The sequence below is a fragment of the Trachinotus anak genome, unplaced genomic scaffold, assembly GCF_046630095.1.
Source record: "Trachinotus anak isolate AG129_WGS33_773 ecotype Australia unplaced genomic scaffold, CSIRO_AGI_Tana_v1 ptg000028l, whole genome shotgun sequence".
NCBI classification, from domain to species: Eukaryota; Metazoa; Chordata; class Actinopteri; order Carangiformes; family Carangidae; genus Trachinotus; species Trachinotus anak.
The window spans coordinates 10,514,293-10,534,980 of NW_027273879.1; the positions used below are offsets into that span (position 1 = coordinate 10,514,293).

Sequence of the window (20,688 nt, forward strand, 5' to 3'; positions counted from 1 at the left end):
ATTGTTCACCTAAGTTTAAGTCCTAAACCTACAGTTGTTTGATTTACAAAGAAATGCCCAGCTGCCCAGCCAGGAGGGCTCACTTAAAAACAAACCAACTAACTTTTAGAAAATTGTGACATCTTTGGAAATGGATTGTGGGATTTTTCTGCAGGACAGCTGACTGGAGTACACAGCATGTGGCTGAGGGTCACAGTCTGTCTTCATGTCTCCAGCACTTCTTTTTTTAGCAGTGCTTTCCAGAGTGTTCCTGTGCTTGTTCACCGGTTTATTCCAATTGTTGGGTTCTTTGTACTTCTCATTGTCATGGTGGAAAATGTTTGCAATGGACTTTTCTTCTTTTCATGTCTTTGTTTTTAAATATCATGTTTAAGCTAAGGTGGGACTGGTCGGATAATAGCTTAATGCTTTCTAAAGTAAGAAATCAGTGTACCTGACAGATTTGCATGATTCCATGACACCCCCTGTGTGTTAGTCCTAAAGCTGTATACAACTCCACAGTATTTTATCTGAGTATACAGACATGCTACTAACTCTGTGGGTCTGTACTGGAGCATAGCAGTGATTTGCTGGCATGCTAATACTAGCATGGCAACATGTTTACACTGTCAATGCTAACATGCCGGTGTTTAGCAGGTACAATGTTTACCATGTTCACCAACGTAGACTTGTGCAATAGCATGCTAACATATGCTGCTTAGCACTAAACACAAACTACAGACACAGGAATGTTATTGGTTGCACAGATATCTTGTCACAAAGTGATGGTGAAGGATCAACAAAGTTCATCCTGAGGGGAGTATGAACGTATGTGCCACATGTCACTACATTACATCCAATAGTTCTCATGATATGTCACCTATCCTCATGGTGATGCTTTTCCTCTGGCATGGCTAAAAAGTTGTCAATGTACTGTGACAGATTTGTACAACCTTGGGGGGGAGGGGGGTTTGTAAATCAAGAGTTCATTAAGTGTTTATAAGTAGTCCAATTTTGAGTTTTGAATTACTTCTTTGGAAAGATTTAGATCACAGATGGTGCCGCTCTGGCAAAATCTGTTAGACTGGATGTGAGTTGTGCTTCTGGACTGGAAGTCTTGGCACACAAAAATAAACAGACACTTAAAAGAGACACATCCTGCCGTGCACAGTCATTTGTCCTGATGTTTTTAGTGAGTGAAACTATGTAGCAACGATGTAATATGTAGCCCATCAGCACTTTTGTATTGCTTTATTACTATCATCGATACTATCATTGGGTACATTCCAAATGGCAGAGTTCTCATCAACAACATTGATTGTTTTGCTATATTAGACACAGCACAGCTACCACTACAGCACATACTGCACACTGAAATACTGAAGTCTTCTGCAGTCTGATTTCCTATCTAACTTAGTAGAAAACATCAGAAATTTGAATCAGAGATACTACTGTTTTAGGGTACTAATCAGCCCTTGAATGCCTTTCGTTCATTCTTTCTGTTTTACCATGGTATGCTGTGGTTAGTGGTCATACAGTACCACTGCATGACATCAATTCCTCCATTGCAGAGAGAAGCTGTGATCGCATCATTGTGGTTGTTGAAAACATTGAATAAAACCAAAAAAAGCAGTAAAGTATTTGGGTTCTCGGATTCTTAAATCTTGCTGTAATCAGATGGAAACATGTATTTACTTCATTCCTCTGCGGAGCATTTGATTTGCTGCAATGAGCATAACACTGATGATGAATGCAATGGCGAAGGCACAAATCAGGCTTTTTCGCACACATGTGTGTTTTTCCTGTTGTGTTGGGCTTGCTGTGGAAAAATTTAGAAAACACATTAGCACATCTGAGAGTCTTAAAAGAGATTAATATCTGAATGACAATGTGTGAGATGAAATATCTTAATGAGACATACTGTCGATGTCCACATGGGACTCTGGACTGTTCAGGTGGCTCTCCTCAGTCATGATGATGTTCTCAATGTCCTTCATAGTGAGGTGGTCACGGAAGGTATCGTAAAGCAGTCTCTTGAGCTCATCCACAGTCAGTTTCTGCATGTCGCACTGGGAAGACAGAAAACACCAAGTAAGGTCTAATTAGCAGAGGAAAAACTTTAGTCTCAACGCCCCTCAGTGACGCACATAAGCTGCAGGTCAGCAGTAAATATTGGTTCTACTTGGTCCCTCCTGGCCATGTATGCTAGTTAGAGAGTGAAAGCATTCAGCATGCATTTTCATTAAAATCAGACTGTGAAATAAATTATTTGATAACGCAACTAAATGCAAGGCATGGAGTTACTGCATGTGACGTAATCATTAGCGTGGTGTGCTCCATCGAAAGTCAGAGAAGCAACTTGGTATAAATGCATAAGGTGATAATAATGCTTTGCTTCGGTCATTTTTTTTTTTTTTTTTGCTTTGTCATTTTAATTTAAACAGTTGGCTCTATATCAAAAACAACAGAAAACCCCTCAGGAACACTTACAAAAGAAGAGAGAGAATGGATTAAACACTGATTGAGGAGAAGGTGGAGACTTGATTAGATTTGATTGATGATACGGATGACAACATATACCTTCCAAAACACAGAATCAAAGTCTGCTCCATTGAACTTATCAGGCATTCCAGCAGCAGAGAGTTTAGGACCAAGCAATGTGACAAATTCTTCAAAGCCGACCTGACCATCACCTGATGAAACAGACAAACATTCATCACTTCATAGCTCATGTGCTGGATTATATGCAGCAGCCTGTGCACTCGTGAACTTTTTGACCCAGAGAAAGAGAGAGAAACATACCATCCATGTCAAGTCTTTGGATGATGACCTCCAGCTCCACCTCATTGGGCATGTAGCCCAGTGAGCGCATGGCCATCCCCAGCTCCTGCTTTGAGATAAAGCCATTCCCATCTCGGTCAAATACTTTGAAAGCCTCACGAATCTCTGTTGGAAGGAGGAGAGCAATTACTGAGTTAAGAGTGGAGAAGAAGGAGCAACAAGCATGTTAGATACAGATTTATCACTTTTGCTGTCACACTGAGCAACAGCTGGCTCAGCTGAACATGTTGATTTGAAATATGTGTGTGTATGCAGTGTTTATAGTGAGAGTTTAAGGCTTATAAATGTGTTTAGTATTCCAGACAGTTACTCTGGCTCATAGCTCCAAAAATATAATCCCTGTTTCTTAGATGTTTTCTTTTTTTTTTTTTTTGTGAGAAAAGCGAAGCAATGCTGAATATTTTTGATATATTCTCTGTTTGAAGAGTGAAAATTGATGGACTGAGAGCAGCTTAAAACTACTTTTCTTGTTACAAATATTGTAGAGGCACAAAGAGTCCTATTAAAAAGTCTGAAAAAGTCATTGATGGATAAGTCTGGTGATATTTTGTATTTTCTAGTTTTAAAAGACCCAAACCAATATTGATTTGATACCAGCATTATCTGCATAGCAAAATCCTGATACACAACATGGAGACGGAAGTCTGGAATCATAACACTTTACTTTAAGTCCCCTTATTTAGAATTTATGGGCAGTATAGAAACACTCAATACATGTTTTATAACACTGTAAGGACATTTTAAATGTTTAGGTACAGAATTTTCCAACAATTATAGCTTACCTTGTATAAAGACTTATTTTATATAATTACAATTTTGTTTCATGATATTGTCATTCATTGTGTGTTCATACACTGGCCTCCACTAATGGGTGCCCACAGGAGGAGTAACAGTTCTATTGCAGTGTTTCAGCACCATGAACAGAGACAGAGACCCGCTGTTGAATGTTTCTGCACCATGAATAGAGACAGAGGCTGCGTCTGAAATCACTCTCTTGTTCACTCATACACTACTTCATACATAATAAGCAGTCTGCAGTCTGCGCTGTAATGTGCACCAAAGTGAGACTTCAAATCACCATCGCTTTGAATCATCACTAACAGGTTTAGTGTCTCACAAGTGTAATTTTTGGATCTGCTTAAATGTGATACATTGAATTGTAGTCTAGATGCCATGGGCACTACTTTTTCAGTCTGCTGAGGGAAACGTTGAGGGCATTCTACAATGCATACATTTTATACCCAGAATTTAGCCTCTCAAATAAAATGGTGCACAGTAGGTATATAGTACACTGCATTATAAATAGGGAGTGATTCCAGACACTGTGGTTGAATTCTTTGGCACCATGCAAAGAGATTTGGGTGACTGTAGTTGAATGTTTCAGAACCATGGAGAGAGATAGAGAGACTGGAGCTTCATTTTTCAGCACCATGGAGAGAGTCAGAGTTGAACGCTTCAGTACCATGGAGAGAGAATCTATTATATACAGTCCAGATTGTGGACTGTAGTGGGCTGAAGTGTTTGGACAGTTACACAGTTTTTGTTCCTCAGGCTTCAGCACATTCAATTTGAAATAAAATGAAATGATGGATACAATATAATAGTGCCAAGTCTCAGCTTTAATTTGAATAGGTTTACATCAATATTTAAATAATTGTGTAGGAGATATAACCCTTTCCGCACATAATACACAAACTACGAAGTTTAAAAAGTAATTGGACACCTGACGACTAAATGTTTCTTTGGCAGCTGTGTGTCATTTTAATATTAGTTTGTGCACAGAAGAGCTCACATTTAGCTCAGAGCTTTTGAGAGTTGAGAGGTGCCATTTAGGTTTGGGTGGAGTCTGTCAACATGAAGTTGGAAGAGGCAACCATGCAAGTGAGGAAGATAAAAAATAAAAATAAATAAAAGCAAAACTCTATTCGAAATCAACATGTGGGTACACTAACAAGGAGGTGCTCACAGGAAAACTAGAAAATAGCAAATGACATGCTAGACTGAGGGGCACAAGTCTTGTCGATGACTGGAAAATCATTTGCATGGTAAATAATAAACCCTATATGACTGCATAGCAAGTCAAGACTGCTCTATAGGACATAGGTGAACATGTTTCCTTGTCAGTGATCAAGGGAAGACTTTATAACCTCAGAGGATTCACCACAAGATGGAAACCCCTGGTAAGTCTCAAAAACATAAAAACCAGGTTGAAGTATGCAAAACTGTTCAAAAAGAAACCTGTCGAGTTGAGGAAGGAAGTTCTATGAAATGGTGAAAGAAAAATCAATCTGTATCAAAATGATGGAAAGAGGAAAGTGTGGAAGGAAAAAAGGAGCAGCTCAAAGCCACCACCTCATCTATCAAACATGGTGTTGGTTATGACTCAGGCATGTATAGAGGTACACTGGCATTCATTAATGATTTCACTGCTTGAGAGAAACAACAGGATGAATGCAGAAGGACACAGGAGTGTTCTGTGCTCAGATTCAGTCAAATGAATCAAAACTTGCTGAATGACATTTTATCACTCAGCGGGACGGTGATCTTAAGCATACAGCCAAAGCAACCAAAGAGCTTTTCAGGGTGAAGAGGCTCAATATCTTTGACTGGCTGAGTCAGTCATCTGACCTCAGTCCCACTGAGCTGTATTCCACTTGGTGAAGACCTGACCAAAGGCAGAGAGACCTCAAAACAAACAGCAGCTTAAGGTGGCTATAGTGAAGACCTGGGAGAGAATCCCGAGAGACAGAAGCATCTTGTCATGTCTGTGGTTGAAAGATTTCAGGCAGTCAGTGAATGCAAAGGATACTCCACAAAATATCAAATATGATGTCATTTTTTCAGTTCATATATACATCTCCAGTTACCTTTGAACCCCTAAACCTTGGATACTATTACAGCACCATTACAGGGGCTATATCACCCACATAGTTTTTTTAAGCCCATGTTCATGCCCTCCTTAGGGATGATACAGTAACTGCAGGCAACAAATATGAATGAACCAAAGTGCATGCAAAGTGCATCCTTGGGATTTTCTTTAAATGAACAAAAAGCAAAGGAGATCGGTGCTTGATTAGTGTGGTCTGCCCCTCTTCTTTAGTGATTGGGTGCTGACAGTGCAAATATACTGGCTGTGAAAACTGCAGGGCAAAGTTCATTAACAAAATATCTGGTGACGTGTGCACCTGTGAACACCTGCTGGTGATTACAACAGTGCTTTGACGTAAAACCCACTCAAACTAAAGCTGGGCTATGACGCTTAAACACAGTATCAATTATTTTTATTTCAAATTTAATGTGCTGAAGCCCAGAGCCCTGAAGAACACAAAATGTGTAACTGTCCAAATAATTGCTGTCTGGACAGAATATACAGTAGGGTCCAAAATCTGACACCACTTTTGGAGACTTCAGACTTTTGGACGGTATGTAAGTGCATCATACAATGTGCAATTCAGTGCTAGTGATGTTGCCTTTTCCTGAGTTCCATTAAAATAGATAAAAAGAATAAATAGAAAGTGTGCATACCAGTTTAAATTTAGATTCATTCTATGATGTTTCAGGTTTATTTTAACACAAAGGAAGGACAGTTTAGAAATTATCAAATGGTAGTGTACATGTATGACATTACCTGGCCTATAATATTATAAAATGTTTCTCTGCTAATATCGTGTGGGGTAAATTCCTTGTTTGCTATATATATTACTAATAGGCACCTTCAGATTCAATACATATCGCCATTGCCCATAACACATTTGGTTGTGACAGACTGCAGTGAGCAGTTTCATGTGTTCATAATTAACAACAACTTTTGGTGAATAATCCATAAACATTGCCATTTGGCTCCTGTCCTCACCCTGAATCACAGCATTCTGTTTGAAGTGATAAAAAGAGCAGTTGCACATCAAAGGCAGGACTTCAGTGGTTCTTTTTGATGTAGATCCTGCTTGCTCAGCCGTCACGTGTTATATAAAATGTTAGGTAAAGTGTATAAGTGTATGTTAGCCAAAACGAGACAGGCAACTGATCACTTATACACCACTGTGATAATATATAATTCAATACATGAGCAATGCCAATCTGTTATACTGGAAGCAGAGAGGGAAAAATGTTGAGAAAACCAAACTAAATGAACACTGCAATTAAAAGAATAAACAGTAACAGAACCACCCATTCCTCCCTCTGCTGAATGGCTCAGTTATGAGCACACTTATCTCTGTCTTCATTAATATGTTTACTTGAATACCGCGGGTAAACAAAAGAGCTTGTATGAATTTAATTTGAACTTCATATGCATTGAAAGCATGTGATTATACCATGTGCTTCTACGATGGAAAAACGAATTTGCATGCAAGTATGTGATTGGGTAGGCACCATCTGTAGTTTGCCTGCGAGCCCGCAAGTGGACAGGCACTGGCCATCCATCTTGTATACACGGAGTGAGACACCACAGTTTAAAAGTGAAAGTAAAAGTGAAAATAGAAGAAACTGGTGAGGTGCATAAATTGAGGTCCCTCTGAACAAGCAACACCGTCTGAACCATACCATGCGATATCAGACACAACATATTTGTCTAAATTACAGCCAGCAGCACTGCTTTGAGTTTTGTTATCTTCCTTCAGCACCCCCCCAGATTCAATGTCACGACCTCTGGTGCCAGGGACAAATAATGAATTCACAGAGCCAGCTGAGAAGTGGCCGGACTACTGATTGTTTCACACCATGAAGAGTGAATATTTAAAAGATGTACCCATGCAACCCCAACAGGGACACAAACTACTACTTCACCTCTCCTCTCTTCTCTTCTGTTTTAAGATTTGGGCCCATATTTTGAAATTCACTGGAATGCAGAGGGTAGATGCATAATCTGAACACCATATGGTGCAACACAATACAACCTTCAAATACATTTCTGACACAGACTCAACACATACCACTCATTATAAACCCCAAAAAAGTATGATTATTATTACTACTAGTATTATCTGGCAATACCCCTGTAAGTCACAGTGAGTATCAGTAAATTATTTCAAACACAGCATTATGAAATGGATGATAACAAATCATATTGCATGTAAGTATGAAACAGATGCAATCAGACATTAATACAAACATAGGTTCAAAGACAACACACGTACACTACAGAACACCCACCACTGTTGTGAAAAACTAACTGATAAAAGTGAGGTTTTAAATGCTTCTGGAAATATTAAAGAAACTCAGCTTTTGTTCTACAATCAGTCCTTGATAAGAGAAACTGAGTAACCTTTAAAAGAAAAAAACAACTTTCACCGTTCCCCTCACAGCAGCAAGCTATCATGGTCTGTATGACAGGACTTTTTAGTGTTAATTCTGCAGTAGCCAGCAGGAGGAGAACAATTTCACAGCACTTACTGAAGTACTAACTTGTTTAATACTTTTAACCAAATCATCAATATTGTTGTGAAATAAGTCAATGGTCAAGTCAGTGACAACACTGTGCTGTAAAATATTATTAGTGTCTGAAACATTGTGGCACATTGGTCATAAAAGATGAGGTAATGGCACTGACTGTAACACTGAGTCAAACAAGATACGTCATCAGTGTTCAGAGTCAAGTCAAGGATAAAAACATGGTCATGGGTGTGTCCACAGTGACAAATATGCTGTACTAGACGGAACAGAATTATTTGGTATGAGTGTTAGAAAGGTTATTGACATGGATATCCAAATATCAGATACAAATCGGGGGTTGACAGCAGTGTTTATTGAATATTGGTTTATGGATGGTCCAAACAAATGTGCATTGAGTCGTGAGTGCGGCTACCTTTCTGCAAACCAGTGAATAAAGTCTTTTATTTCTCATAATATCATGGAGACATAATATCCTGGAAACAGGTGCTACAGGAAAATATCTCTGTTTTGTTGCTTTTTACTTTGTTGCACAAGATTATCTTTGGTTTTGGTGACGTGTTTGTTAGTTTGGCCACCACTCTTTCTATTCATGGTGGTGGGGTATCCTCTATAACAACAGGTGACTTGAATCACAGAGAATGATATTACACCGAACAGCCTCTGGAGCTTACTGCAACAAAAGTGATAGGACCAATTCATCAAATGTTACAGTGGAAGAACAAAATAAAATATTGACTGACAAATTCATGGCAGGTTAGACCAACAGCTGCCAACAGAATCATAATGGTAATTGGTTCCTGGAGAGCAAACAGGATTGTTGATGTTTATCTATCCTTCAATGAGGAGCTGTTTGTTATTTGACCTACTGTTCGATTTTCACCTCAGTCCTTTATTTATCATCTTAGTAAATCAGGTGTTACCTCATCCTCAGCCCGCTCCTGTGAGGAAATATACATTTAGGAGCCTGTATACAGTTTGTAATACGCTGGAACTGATTTGTCCCAGACATCAAAGAGTCATTTTTTGCCAACCCTGAGATCTGAACCCAGGACTTAAAAGTCTGCTGACCTTCCAAGTGAGCCAAAACAGAACACGAGGACTAACAGATCCCACTGACCTTTCTGACCGACCCACAGAGTGAGTCATGCTGGTTGTTGGTGCAGCTAAAAATGACCATGAAAATGGTCCATGATGAAGGCTGGTGCCAAGAAGCCCACTGCTGCAAAGTTTCAGTGCCACTGGCAGTGGCAGAAAGGCCACTGAAGCACTCTCTTCTAAAGAACTGGGGAAACCCCAAATAATGACCTTGAGCAAGAAGAAGAATGCACAACACCAACATGGCCTTTAAAGAGAGATGACACTGTTGTGCATTACCTTTATATCCTTAACATGGCATTTGTGTTTAAAAAGAAGCTAACCAGACATCCCTGCTTTGACTAAAATCAACAACAGCAGCGATTTTCACAATGTTTTATCTTCTTTTTTGTTTTTGATAATGAGGCAAAGTTACAATTCAAGAGGCTACAACACATGCGATCGATGCAAAGCAAAAATTCTCAGCGTAAATTAACTGTGAAGTCTGTGAGCGTGAGACTTAACTGTTAACTGAAACGTGTACTTCACTGTGTGAGCACTGTAGCATCTTATTTATCATGCCTTAAAATGACTTTGTAAACACACCTCTTGCGACATTAGTGTGAGAAACCCTGTTTGAAGACACATTGTGTCCTTTCCATTAGCTCTCAAGCTGTGAGGGCTTGTTTCAAGACGGCAGAGAGTGTATCGTGTTGATCGGCCACTTCTTTCCAAAATCATACTTACTGTTTAATCACTGTATATATCCTTGAGGAAAGGCACCCACCATGCCCAACCACTGAGGGCTCCCCACTGTGCTCATCCAGTTTACTGCAAAACCACTTTTCACCTTCAGTAACGATCACGACATTGCACAGGAAACAGTAATAGAGCTAATACAGCAGGAGGTAGATAAAGAGGTCTCTTCACTCCAGGGGAACTGAAGAGAAAGAGAATAGAGTAACAGCCTAACAACTTGCAGTCTTCAGTCTCCAAAGTTACCCACAATAGGTTTTGTCTGAAAATAGTCACCACATTGTTAAAGCTCATATCGGATGTGAAATTCAGTTTTTTCTAATCCAGGTAATTTCTTTCTTCTATCCAGCAGGTCGACCCGTCACATTGAGAAACTCAATATCTTAACTTGTGTTGGATAAAGGGAGACTCAGGTCCTCCCACTAACTGCACTGGTCAGGCTGCTCAGGATCAAACAGAATCTTTTGTGCCAGTTACTGAAATGAAGTGACGTAAATAAAGGCTCCGGATACAGGAAATGAACAAAGAGTGTCACATATTGACATGAGCAACCCAACAGCAAAAAAAAAAAAAAAAAAAAAAAAAAAAAGTGGGATTCTGCACCTTATATACAAGAACATCATTTTCTTGTCTAAAGGCCATTTATTGAGGTAGTTGCAGAAAAAATGTTTAGAGGATAAAAATATTCACCGGAAGATAAAGGCTCTTTTCATTAAGTAAGAGCCCCTCCCATGTGGTTTGATCAGTAATGATATAATGACACCCATGCCATCCTTCTTCTCTCTGATAATAAAAGGAGTAAAAAATGTGAATCATATTTACCAGAGGCAACAAAAATAAAAACACTGCACAGCTGAGAGAGCTCCATTAAGGCTCTCTTTTCAAAAATAGGTCATAGAAATACTGTCAAAATAATGCAAATTTACAAATAAATAATTATACTGAGGGCTGAGTGGAAATACCACTAAATTGTGCAGCAACTGCAAAGTGCACAGAGGCAAAAAAAAAAAAAAAAAAATAGCTGATGTTTCTGGCTCAGTAAAAAACCCAAAAAATACATGTATATAAACAAATCTATCGTCAGTGGGATTTGTAGGTTCGTAGCCTGCTAGCTTTGTAATTAGGTAAAATTACAGGTTCAATTCTGACTTGCTTGAAGCTCCAGGTGCTCTACTCTCCTACCCGGTGACAAAGTGCTGTTTAAATATTGTATTGAATATTTCATACATACACACCCTGACTGAATCTGCACACACACACACACACACACACACACACACACATATACACACACACACACACACTAACACACAAAAGGCTTTCGCAAAATACAAAAATGTCAAGGTGTCAGTGGTTAAACTTGATACACTCAGGCTGACAGAGTTTACATGTCGTTAATATATGAAATGAATTGAGTCAAAAAGAAGATGAAACGAGCCACGATGTGACACGATGTGATACTTTATTCTCCATGTTGAGTCTTATAATAGCACCCTCTCTGTCATGCACACACAGGCTGAAAATCGTAAATCAACCCATCATCACAAGTGCCACACATTTACATTTTTTTTTCTCTTTTTTTTTTTTTTGCCGCAGCAGATTTACAGTTATTACATTCACACAAACACACATAGCCACTAGAGACTGTGAAGACGTGCTACACAAGCCCTGCAGCTAAAACTCCTCCTGTCAAAAAGAAGGTGAAATACTCCCACTACCTGCAGCTCTTCACAGGCTGAATTGAAATTACCTGACATGATCTTTTTGGGATTAGAGTTTGACTTTATGCGCAGTCGCTGCTGTTTTGCAGGACTTAATCAAAGGATGTGTTGCTCATATACACAGCACAGACTTGACTTCAGCTAATCTCTTTGTTAGATTAATTGTCTCTTGTTTTTTTCATTTGATGTTTTGTCTGGCTTTGTGTTGTTTAATTATATTCAACTGTAACCTTTATGTCCCATAATGAAGCTGCTTTTCCTGCCCAGTTTTCTTAGGATTTTCATGATAACATAATGGTAAAGTTAAAAACAAACAGACTGATTAAACTGCTGTTTTTGACAATGTTAACTGATATTTTCTTTTGAGAATATGTCCAATTCTCCTCCAATGAGGTGGAAGTGTGGTTGGTTATTAGATTAGGTCAAGGCAGACCCTTCAGATTTTGATATTTGGACCCTGCAGTTTACTATATTCATCATACCCTTAGGTCTTCTCACCTTCATAGGGATCATAGTTGCATTGATTTTACATTTTCATCCATTGACCAGTTGAGTTTTCATCAGTTAACATTTGCTTTGTGTTTAAATGTTTTCCAACTGGGGATGATGATCAAATATGGCTGTTGTCAATGGACAGGGGAGGGGAGAGTAAGGGCACAGTCTCATAATTAACATTTTGTAATAATGTTAAATGATGTTGTTTGAAACTGTGAATCTTTCTGGATGAATACAACAGTACTGACCAGACATTTGTCTTTGACCACAGAGAAAGTCACATTAAACAAACAGCAAAGATAATGGAGCCTCAAACGTCTTGTCTGTTGTTTTCCAACCTCACTGTTTTTGGTTTGGAAAGATGAACACACATGTCCACTGTTTATATTTACCGAAGTCAACTGGAAAAGAATGACACATCCAATATCTTTCAGAGTACAGAGAGCATCTCCAACCATCGTAAATCTGGCCTGACAAATATTACTCTGTTTCTGTGCAGCAGATTTACAGTTATAGGTGCCTGACAGCTGTAATACAGTCACACACACATACAGTACACTCACACTTGTCTGTTTACAATATTGCTGCAAAAAACCACTCCATTTGTAAGCACAAAAGGGGGCGGCTTTGCATACAAAGTGGAAGACGGTCTACACTCCACTACAATGCCTGATGTCTGGGGGATTCTCCTGCTGGCTGCGATCTATAAATACTGTTCACATCCTCTGTCAGGGATTCACCGGGGGAGTGATACAAGCTCGCAGAGACCTCCAAGAGTGTAACTGCCAGGAAGTCATGACTGCTCAGCCATAAAACGAGACTCTTATCTATGTCAACATGTGTGCAGTTAAAGTGTCTGCCAGTTAACCTAAGTTATGGGATCTGCTTCAAATTTGTAATGGCGAAGTTAGCAAGGTAAGATCCTCTTTTTAAAACTTGATAAATAAATAAATAAATAATATAATCTATGTTAGTAACATGGGTGTTTTCAGTTATCCCAGTCGTTCATGCATAATGGGCAGAACTTGGCTCTGGATGGTGGTTTTTAATATTGTGCTCATTAAACAGGAAGACACTTGGAACAACATTAGGTACACAGACACATTTAAAAAATGATGTTCAGTGAGTGTAACTCTTTCACACAGGCTGAATACACACGTAAATGTTTAATGGATGTGTTGAGGAAAATGAATAATATGATGATTGCTGTTATGTCACTGACATAAACAGTCTGAGTGGCTGAAGTAGCGTAAGTGCAGGTGTAATTTGCGATGCATTAAAGGTCTTTTCCTTCCACAGATACGCAGAGAGACTCCCGACACAACCCAATGCCCAAGGTTAACAATTTGAAAGATTGTATAATTACAACTTAAACTAATCAGATGTTGGATGAGCGATATATAAAGTTCAGCTATATAAGACAGAATTGGTGAACAATTGCTTTTATAGTACTAATGGTTTGAATACATATCAGTGTTTATGACATCTGCACGACAGAAGGGCAAAGAAAAGGGCAGGAAGCCTTGCCACTGACCCTGCCCACCTAGAGAAACCATCTGTTCAAAAGTCATTCCCTGGAAGCAGATCCATTAAGAGCCATGAGTACTTAATCAGCCTCCCTAAAGCTCACCCAGTATAAACAATGTCTTCTCTATTCAGTGCAAGCATCTGTAATCCTCATCACTGTTACCCCTGCAAATATCTTGTTCATTGTACTAGGAGGTTTTTTGCACCATCAACAGAATTTCTTAGATTTGAAATGCATCACATGCAATGTGTCCCACACTGAGATTTAATGGGATTTATGGGATTGTTCTCGTTCATTTTTCCCATTTGGATCATATTGTCAAAATAGTTATTATTGCAGAACTAATTGTAACCCGAATAAAATGTCAGATTAAAGGCCTTGAGATGGCAGGATTTCAAAGATTGTGACAAAGATGATTTATTTATTAATTAATAATCATTCAATGAATTGACAAATTTAAAAAGAAATCTGTTAAGTGATTTGTTATTGCATTTGAATGATGCTACTCGCAAAACTATTTGAGTGTTACTGAAAATGTTGTGTTCTGCAATAAAGAAAGCAGCAGTTAGTTGAATGCAGTCAAGTGTTACTGAAACAGCATCTAGTGGCCATTCAGGAAACTACAGTTCAATGCTCTTCTGCATGGGCTTCAACCCTGGAACCAAAGTGGTCACTGGCTGCTTAAACATCAAAGGACCTGATGATATAGTTAATGGTCTCAGGAAGGCTGGCGGTTGTTTTGCATTGAGGTCAAGTTTGGAAATTAGGAAGTTGCATTTCTATAAATTAGGGCTGTCAAATGATTATTTTTTTCTTAATTGCGATTAATCACTGAATATCAAAAGTTAATCATGATTAATTGCATGTTTTATCACATGATTAAAATTCAGTTATTTTGGATTTTGGAACTGTCTTCTCTTGCTTGACAACACATAGCCGTGAGTCTGTCTGAACTAGAAGCTAACATTAGCATGTCTGACATGTAATTATGAAGATGTCTGATAATTTATTCATCTGTAGACGAGCTCTGGGTAAGTTATATTTTCATTTTCCAACTCATTCAATCTTCACCAAAGACAATTGAGGCATTGGATTTAAACACTTTAGGTCTCCTGACACGCTCCTTTATGCAGACCGGAACTGTTCCCCTTTTGCTCCCATAGACATGACTTGTCATGAAGTATCTTGCTCCATGTAAAATCTTTGTAGGAAGTGTCCGTGGGAGCTTGACAACAAGTAAGGGTGCATCAAAGGGTCAAAATAGTAGCAGCCAAAGATCCTAGAATGTAGTGCTCTAGAATCTTTGGTAACAGCAGCAGTGACGGTGTAAAATAAAGAATCTTTGGCAGCACGCAGTTAACACGAAAAAAAAATGTGTTATGCTTAGTCCTTAATCTCATCGCAATTAACGCATTAATGCTGACAGCCCTACTATAAATACAAGATAAATTACAGATAGAGTTCTAACAGCTGCTTGAAGGCTTGTGTTTATATGACTATCGTATCTTTCTGTTCCATCATATTTACCAATCACAGACCGAATGACACTTTTAGCTCCTGCCTTAGCGGCGACTGTGCTTTGACTTGCACACATTAAGAGCTGGGCGTTGTCACTAAGAAAATGTGTTTTGAGTATCTGTTCTTACTGTGCGTAACTTTCTGCTGGTTCACTGGTGCAATAGACATTTCTCTGTGGGTCATCTACAATTCCAGCTGAAGCTGAAACTAAACTAAACACTTTAATTTCTTTATCCATGCCAAGATTTCTCATGTAGTGTCCAAGCACTGTCTCTTTGCACAGGATACAAGGTCCTTTTGTCCTTGTGTGATGTGTTTGTTTTTACTCCAAAAACGGTAGTCAGCATGTCTCTGCAACAATGTCACCAAGAGAAATTGGACTTAATCTCATAACTCATGTTTGTTTTTACTGATACAAATTTTTTAAATTACATTCATTTACTATTGATGCATTTGTGCAATATTAATGGGTTTATTTCAGGTATAGATGTGAGGCTCAGTGAATCTGTTTATGTAGGAAATTAGGCAGATTCTGATTCTTTTTGTTGTGAGTTATAATTACCACAATATGTTGATGGAATAACACTAATCCCTCACAAAATCCCTCTTTTTTTCTTTTGCTGGGTTTGTATTGGGTTTGGGGTTTTGTTCTTCCAGGCTCCTGATGTGATCTACACTGTCTCTGGGCTTTGGGTTTTTAAATCTGAATGCTCAAAAACAATACCCTCCATTACGGTGCTTTTTTTTCCTAGTGCTGTTTTTATAGCAATTTTCCAAAGTATAATATATTGCAGCTCAGTGATTTATTCATAATCTATTTCTCAGATGATTTTAAACTTTTCAGATTACACGGGGAGTATATATATACATACCTTGCAAGGAAAAAAACTATTATCATAAATATGATTAGGGAGAGTAATTACATGAGTTGAGCAATGAGGGAACTTCTGCCCTGAAGTAATTAAAGATTTTGTGGATGAAACCACATTCACAGGTTGATTTTTCAGACCTCTATGGAAAAGGGAGCGATTTCCATCCAGACACACTGGACTGCAGCACTTTTCACAGACCAACAACATTCATTTAGACAGTGCTGCAGCTCCCACACTGTGTGTTAAGGTGGAGCAGCAGTAGCGTAAAGGGTCGTTGGCCCGTAGTATGTGGGAGGCTGCTGTTTCAAACCCTCAGTCTGGCTGAAGGATCTGTAACTAGAAGAAGAATTTGAAACTTGTACATCTCTTTCCTAACACATGTTATCCGTGCTGGTGGAGCTGCTCCGTGACAAAATGAAGAGCAGTGTTTACCCTGGGTGCTGCTGCGGTGTGAAGCCATGTAAATGTAGCAGTGCATTATTTGCCCAGTGAGTCTTCCCTTGGTAAATACCTTCACGCTTGAACGCCCAGCCACACTATGCTCTGAATATTTAATGCCACTCAATTAGTAAACTACAGTTTGAAAACGACTTCTCCATTACCTGAAAAGCTGTATCATCACTGACTGCGCAACTTCTCCTGCAGCATCCTTGTCAATTTACTGTTGTTCTAATTCTTGTTTTTCCACAGCCAACCTTTTGATTAAATTTATGCCGTCATTGCAGATAGTGGAACTTCAATGTCAAATGAGTGGCTCAAAGCAAGGGCAGGCAGCCACTTGTGGGCCTGGGCAACCTACAGATAGAACAAGGGGAAATGGAATTCCCCTCTCATAAAAGATTTTGTGATATCAAATCTGATCTGAGTTATCTCTTTATTGTAGCCTGCCTGGCTTTGTTCCAAATCACCGCCAGCTGTGCTCTTTCATTGTGAGGACCATTTGCCAAAACAGAACCTCCATCCTTAACAGCAATGCACCACATTTACAACAACAAGAGAGATTTTAATGCCCCAATGAATCTTTTATGTGGTCTAAGTACAACAGTGTGTTGTAGATGGTCGTGCTTATTAATTAACAACAAAATCCAATATGTCAAACAAGCCCAAAAGAGATGGGTGGAAATAATTCAAGACCAGAAATGAATCTCACATCTTGATCATGATTTTTTATTTGCCATAGATTTCCCTGAAGAGGTATTCTTCATCTGTTTTATAAAACTGTCAGTCATCTCGGCTGTGGCTGGCTAAATCGCAAATGACCTACAGAAAGTGATATCAGGTGCAAGTAAGTCTCAAAGGAGCCATGGATTTAATAACACAGGGGGTTGTGTTTAAAGATCACACAACTTTATGACAATGTGAGATGTATGGAGAACTTGAGCTGTGTTGGAAAACGTATGTTATTGAAAAGCATAGGGAATATTAGCTATTTACCACAATTATTGGGGGATGGTGTGATTTTTTTTTAAATTCATACACAAAAACAAACAAAAAAAAAAAAAAAAAAATGACAGACGCAACAATATGCAAAAACAGAGGAAACGTTGACCATAACGCACATAGCTTGTCCCACATTTTTGTGGAACACTGAGACTCTCACCATGATGTAGAATATCTGTGATGCTGAACCTTTTCACAGCAGACCCGCAGTCCAGTGCACACTCAGATCTGTGGCTCAGGAAAAGAAGCGCACACCGGCAGGATCTCTCCGGGGTCCTGAACTGGTTTACTGGTTGCGTTCAGATGCAGCAACTCTGACAATACCTTAACTTGAAATCCTCATCCAACCAACCAACCAACCAACCAAACAAGACTCACCTTCCACCTCATCCTCAGGCAGGTTAACAGGGGTCCGGTAGGAGAGGACATCTGGAATAGTGCAAAGTCCCTTGTACATGAACCTGGTGGTCACAGCACGCACTGGCATTTCTGCGAGGGAAAACCAACAACTGTGTCGCGATCTTCATATAGCCTGGCTCTCCGGAGTTTCAAGAGAGACCCTTTGCTTCTGTCCCTGATATTTTAAAACAAAATCTCAAGCTAAATCACACAGGAAAAAAAAAACAAAAAACCCCACACACACACTCCGCTAACTTCAACCCTCGTCGTGTTTTCGATATTTTCTAGAACACTAAAATATGAATGAAACCACCTTGCACTGCGCAGCGTGTTTGCCCAATAATGCAGCGTGTAAATCGCCTTTGGTTTCAATGCACAGCCTGTAGCAGCCTACTGTAAGAAACGGGATATGCAATTTCATAAAAATCCCATCTAAAAACTTTTACTTCATAGACTGTCTGCAGTGCTAAACGATCCTTCAGATGCTGTTCAGCTCATGTTAAAATCTCCATCCAAAGATAAACTATTTACGTATATCTCCTACATTTCACTATTTGACAAATAATAAGAAAGGATTTTTTTTTTTTTTAAATGAATTGAAATACAAAAATCGATCTTTTCCCTATTGATTCCTACAACGCGATATGTTCTATCAAACAGTCTGTCCCCGATGTATTCAGCCTCACTTTTCTTTCCCGTTTCTGCATCGTCTTAGAAAAAAAAAAAAAAAAAAAAAAAAAAAAAAAAACCAAAAAACGAATCGATGATACAAGATAAAGCGGCAGTACTGACGAGCTGATCCTATTCAGCAAACGAGGTACAAACAAAATCTTGGAACATTTTTTTTTTTTTTTTCCTGGAGAGCAGCTTCAAGGGAATCCGGGGTGACCCCCTTCTCATCTGACACAGACACGCTGCATGAAGCAGTGATCCTCCCTCTCTCTCCAGCTGTCTGCTCCAGTCTCATCTGGGCTCTCACAAGGCAGCCCCCCCCCCCCAACACACACACACACACACACACACACACACACACACACACACACACTATACTGCCACAGAGTTGACCGTTTCCAAATTGCCCGCCTGCTGTGAGATTTTCTTCTGTCTCCCAGTTCATAACTGAAAAAACACCAGTCAGAAATATTGTTCGAACACATTTAGTGAATGAGAAAGGTGAGAGTGTGGCAACAAGTGAGGCTCCTCAGCCCTGTTACTTACCTCTGTCTTTTGCACTTCAGCTTTCAGTTTGGTCTTAATATTGCCATAAATACTACTGGAGTGGCGTCCTGCGTCAGAATTAAATCAAGCCTCAGGTCATTTGGGTTTTATCCAAAAAGTGGTTCATGATCAAACAGGAATTAAGTGAAACCCATAATATAAAAATTTAAGCTGCAGGTTTAAGATGCTTATTCATCAAAGAGAAAACCATCAAAGAACAGATCGAGGCTAACCAAATCCATTTAACACATTTAGAAAGTGCTTATGTAGCAATTTGGGGTTCAGTGTCTTGCCCAGGGACGCTTTGAAAAAGTATTCACATCCCTTCATTGGCTGCCCCTTTATGTTAGGATTGATTTCAAAACTCTTTTAATTACTTTTAATGCCAGGCTAAGGCTGGCCCCTCCCTATATTTCTGAAATTTCATCCCCCTTTGAACCAGGATGCAGTCTGATCCTCTGGTAACGTGCTGCTGGCGTTTCCAAAAAAAAAAAAAATCTTTCTTTAAAACAATGAGTTGGAGCTTATAAATATACAAAATGACCTTCGCTACTGACAGCGAATTGACCACAGCATCAACAACTCAAAGCAAACTGCCTTTTTGCTCACTCACCAGTGCAGGCTGAACATATTCCCCATGTGAAAGATGTCATTTTCTATCTGGTCAAGGCCAAGGATTTATTGGAGCTATCACACTCTTATGTCTTTTAAAAAGCTGACAGTGGTTTACAGGGTGAATCTGAATTTGTTCAGAACAAACATCCCTTTCCTGGGAATGAGCAAGCCCACACACAGGGCTACAGGCAGCACACTTATATATTTATTTCAACCCAAAACAAAGCAGCAGACTCCCTCATATTTTGTTCAGAACCAGCTGTATGACTCTGAGGCTGAAATGACAAATGTTTACCTCGATGCATCCGAAAGAACGCTCATAAAACACAAACAGAAGACCGCCGTTGAGAATTCCAGTATCTCGCATTATGATGCCCTGCGTTTATATCTCTCCACCCTGGTTCTGGCCAGATAAGTGTGATGTGTGCTGTGAGGGCTGCATGTGGTTCCACTGGCTGGTTCTTCCAGGGGGTTTACAGGAGTAAGGTCTATTCCCCTCTGACTGTGAAAGGATTGTCTCCTTCTGTTGCACCTGAGTCTCCCATTGGCTCTGTGCTCACACAAGCACACTTCTTAAAACCCGAAAAAAAAAAAAAAGGCTTTGTTCTTTCTCCCACGCAAGATGATGGATATATGATGGCTCGGATTCTGAGAGTTTAATCATTTTCATGCAGTCTTTAAAACACTAGCAGAGAGAAGCACAGATATCCAGTAATTGTATACCCAGGGAAGTAATATATGGCGGGTTGATGGAAAACATTTTTGAAAATGCTCTAATGCAGCTTGATGTATGCAAAGTCTGTTTGCAGCATGTTTCAAACACAATGATATTCTCAAATAT

At 39.2% G+C, this 20,688-nt stretch overlaps 1 protein-coding gene across 1 annotated transcript; it reads right to left on the reverse strand.

The window, feature by feature from the left end:
* Window positions 1-1,535: 1,535 nt before the first annotated feature.
* On the reverse strand, window positions 1,536-18,239 carry cabp7b (calcium binding protein 7b). Its single transcript, XM_071465525.1, has 5 exons — window positions 17,994-18,239; window positions 2,782-2,925; window positions 2,560-2,672; window positions 1,901-2,048; window positions 1,536-1,798 (listed from the first exon to the last, which is right to left on the reverse strand). The coding sequence occupies exons 1-5, from the start codon at window positions 18,100-18,102 to the stop codon at window positions 1,671-1,673; spliced, it is 642 nt and encodes a 213-aa protein (XP_071321626.1). The 5' UTR covers window positions 18,103-18,239; the 3' UTR covers window positions 1,536-1,670.
* Between the last annotated feature and the right edge of the window lie 2,449 nt (window positions 18,240-20,688).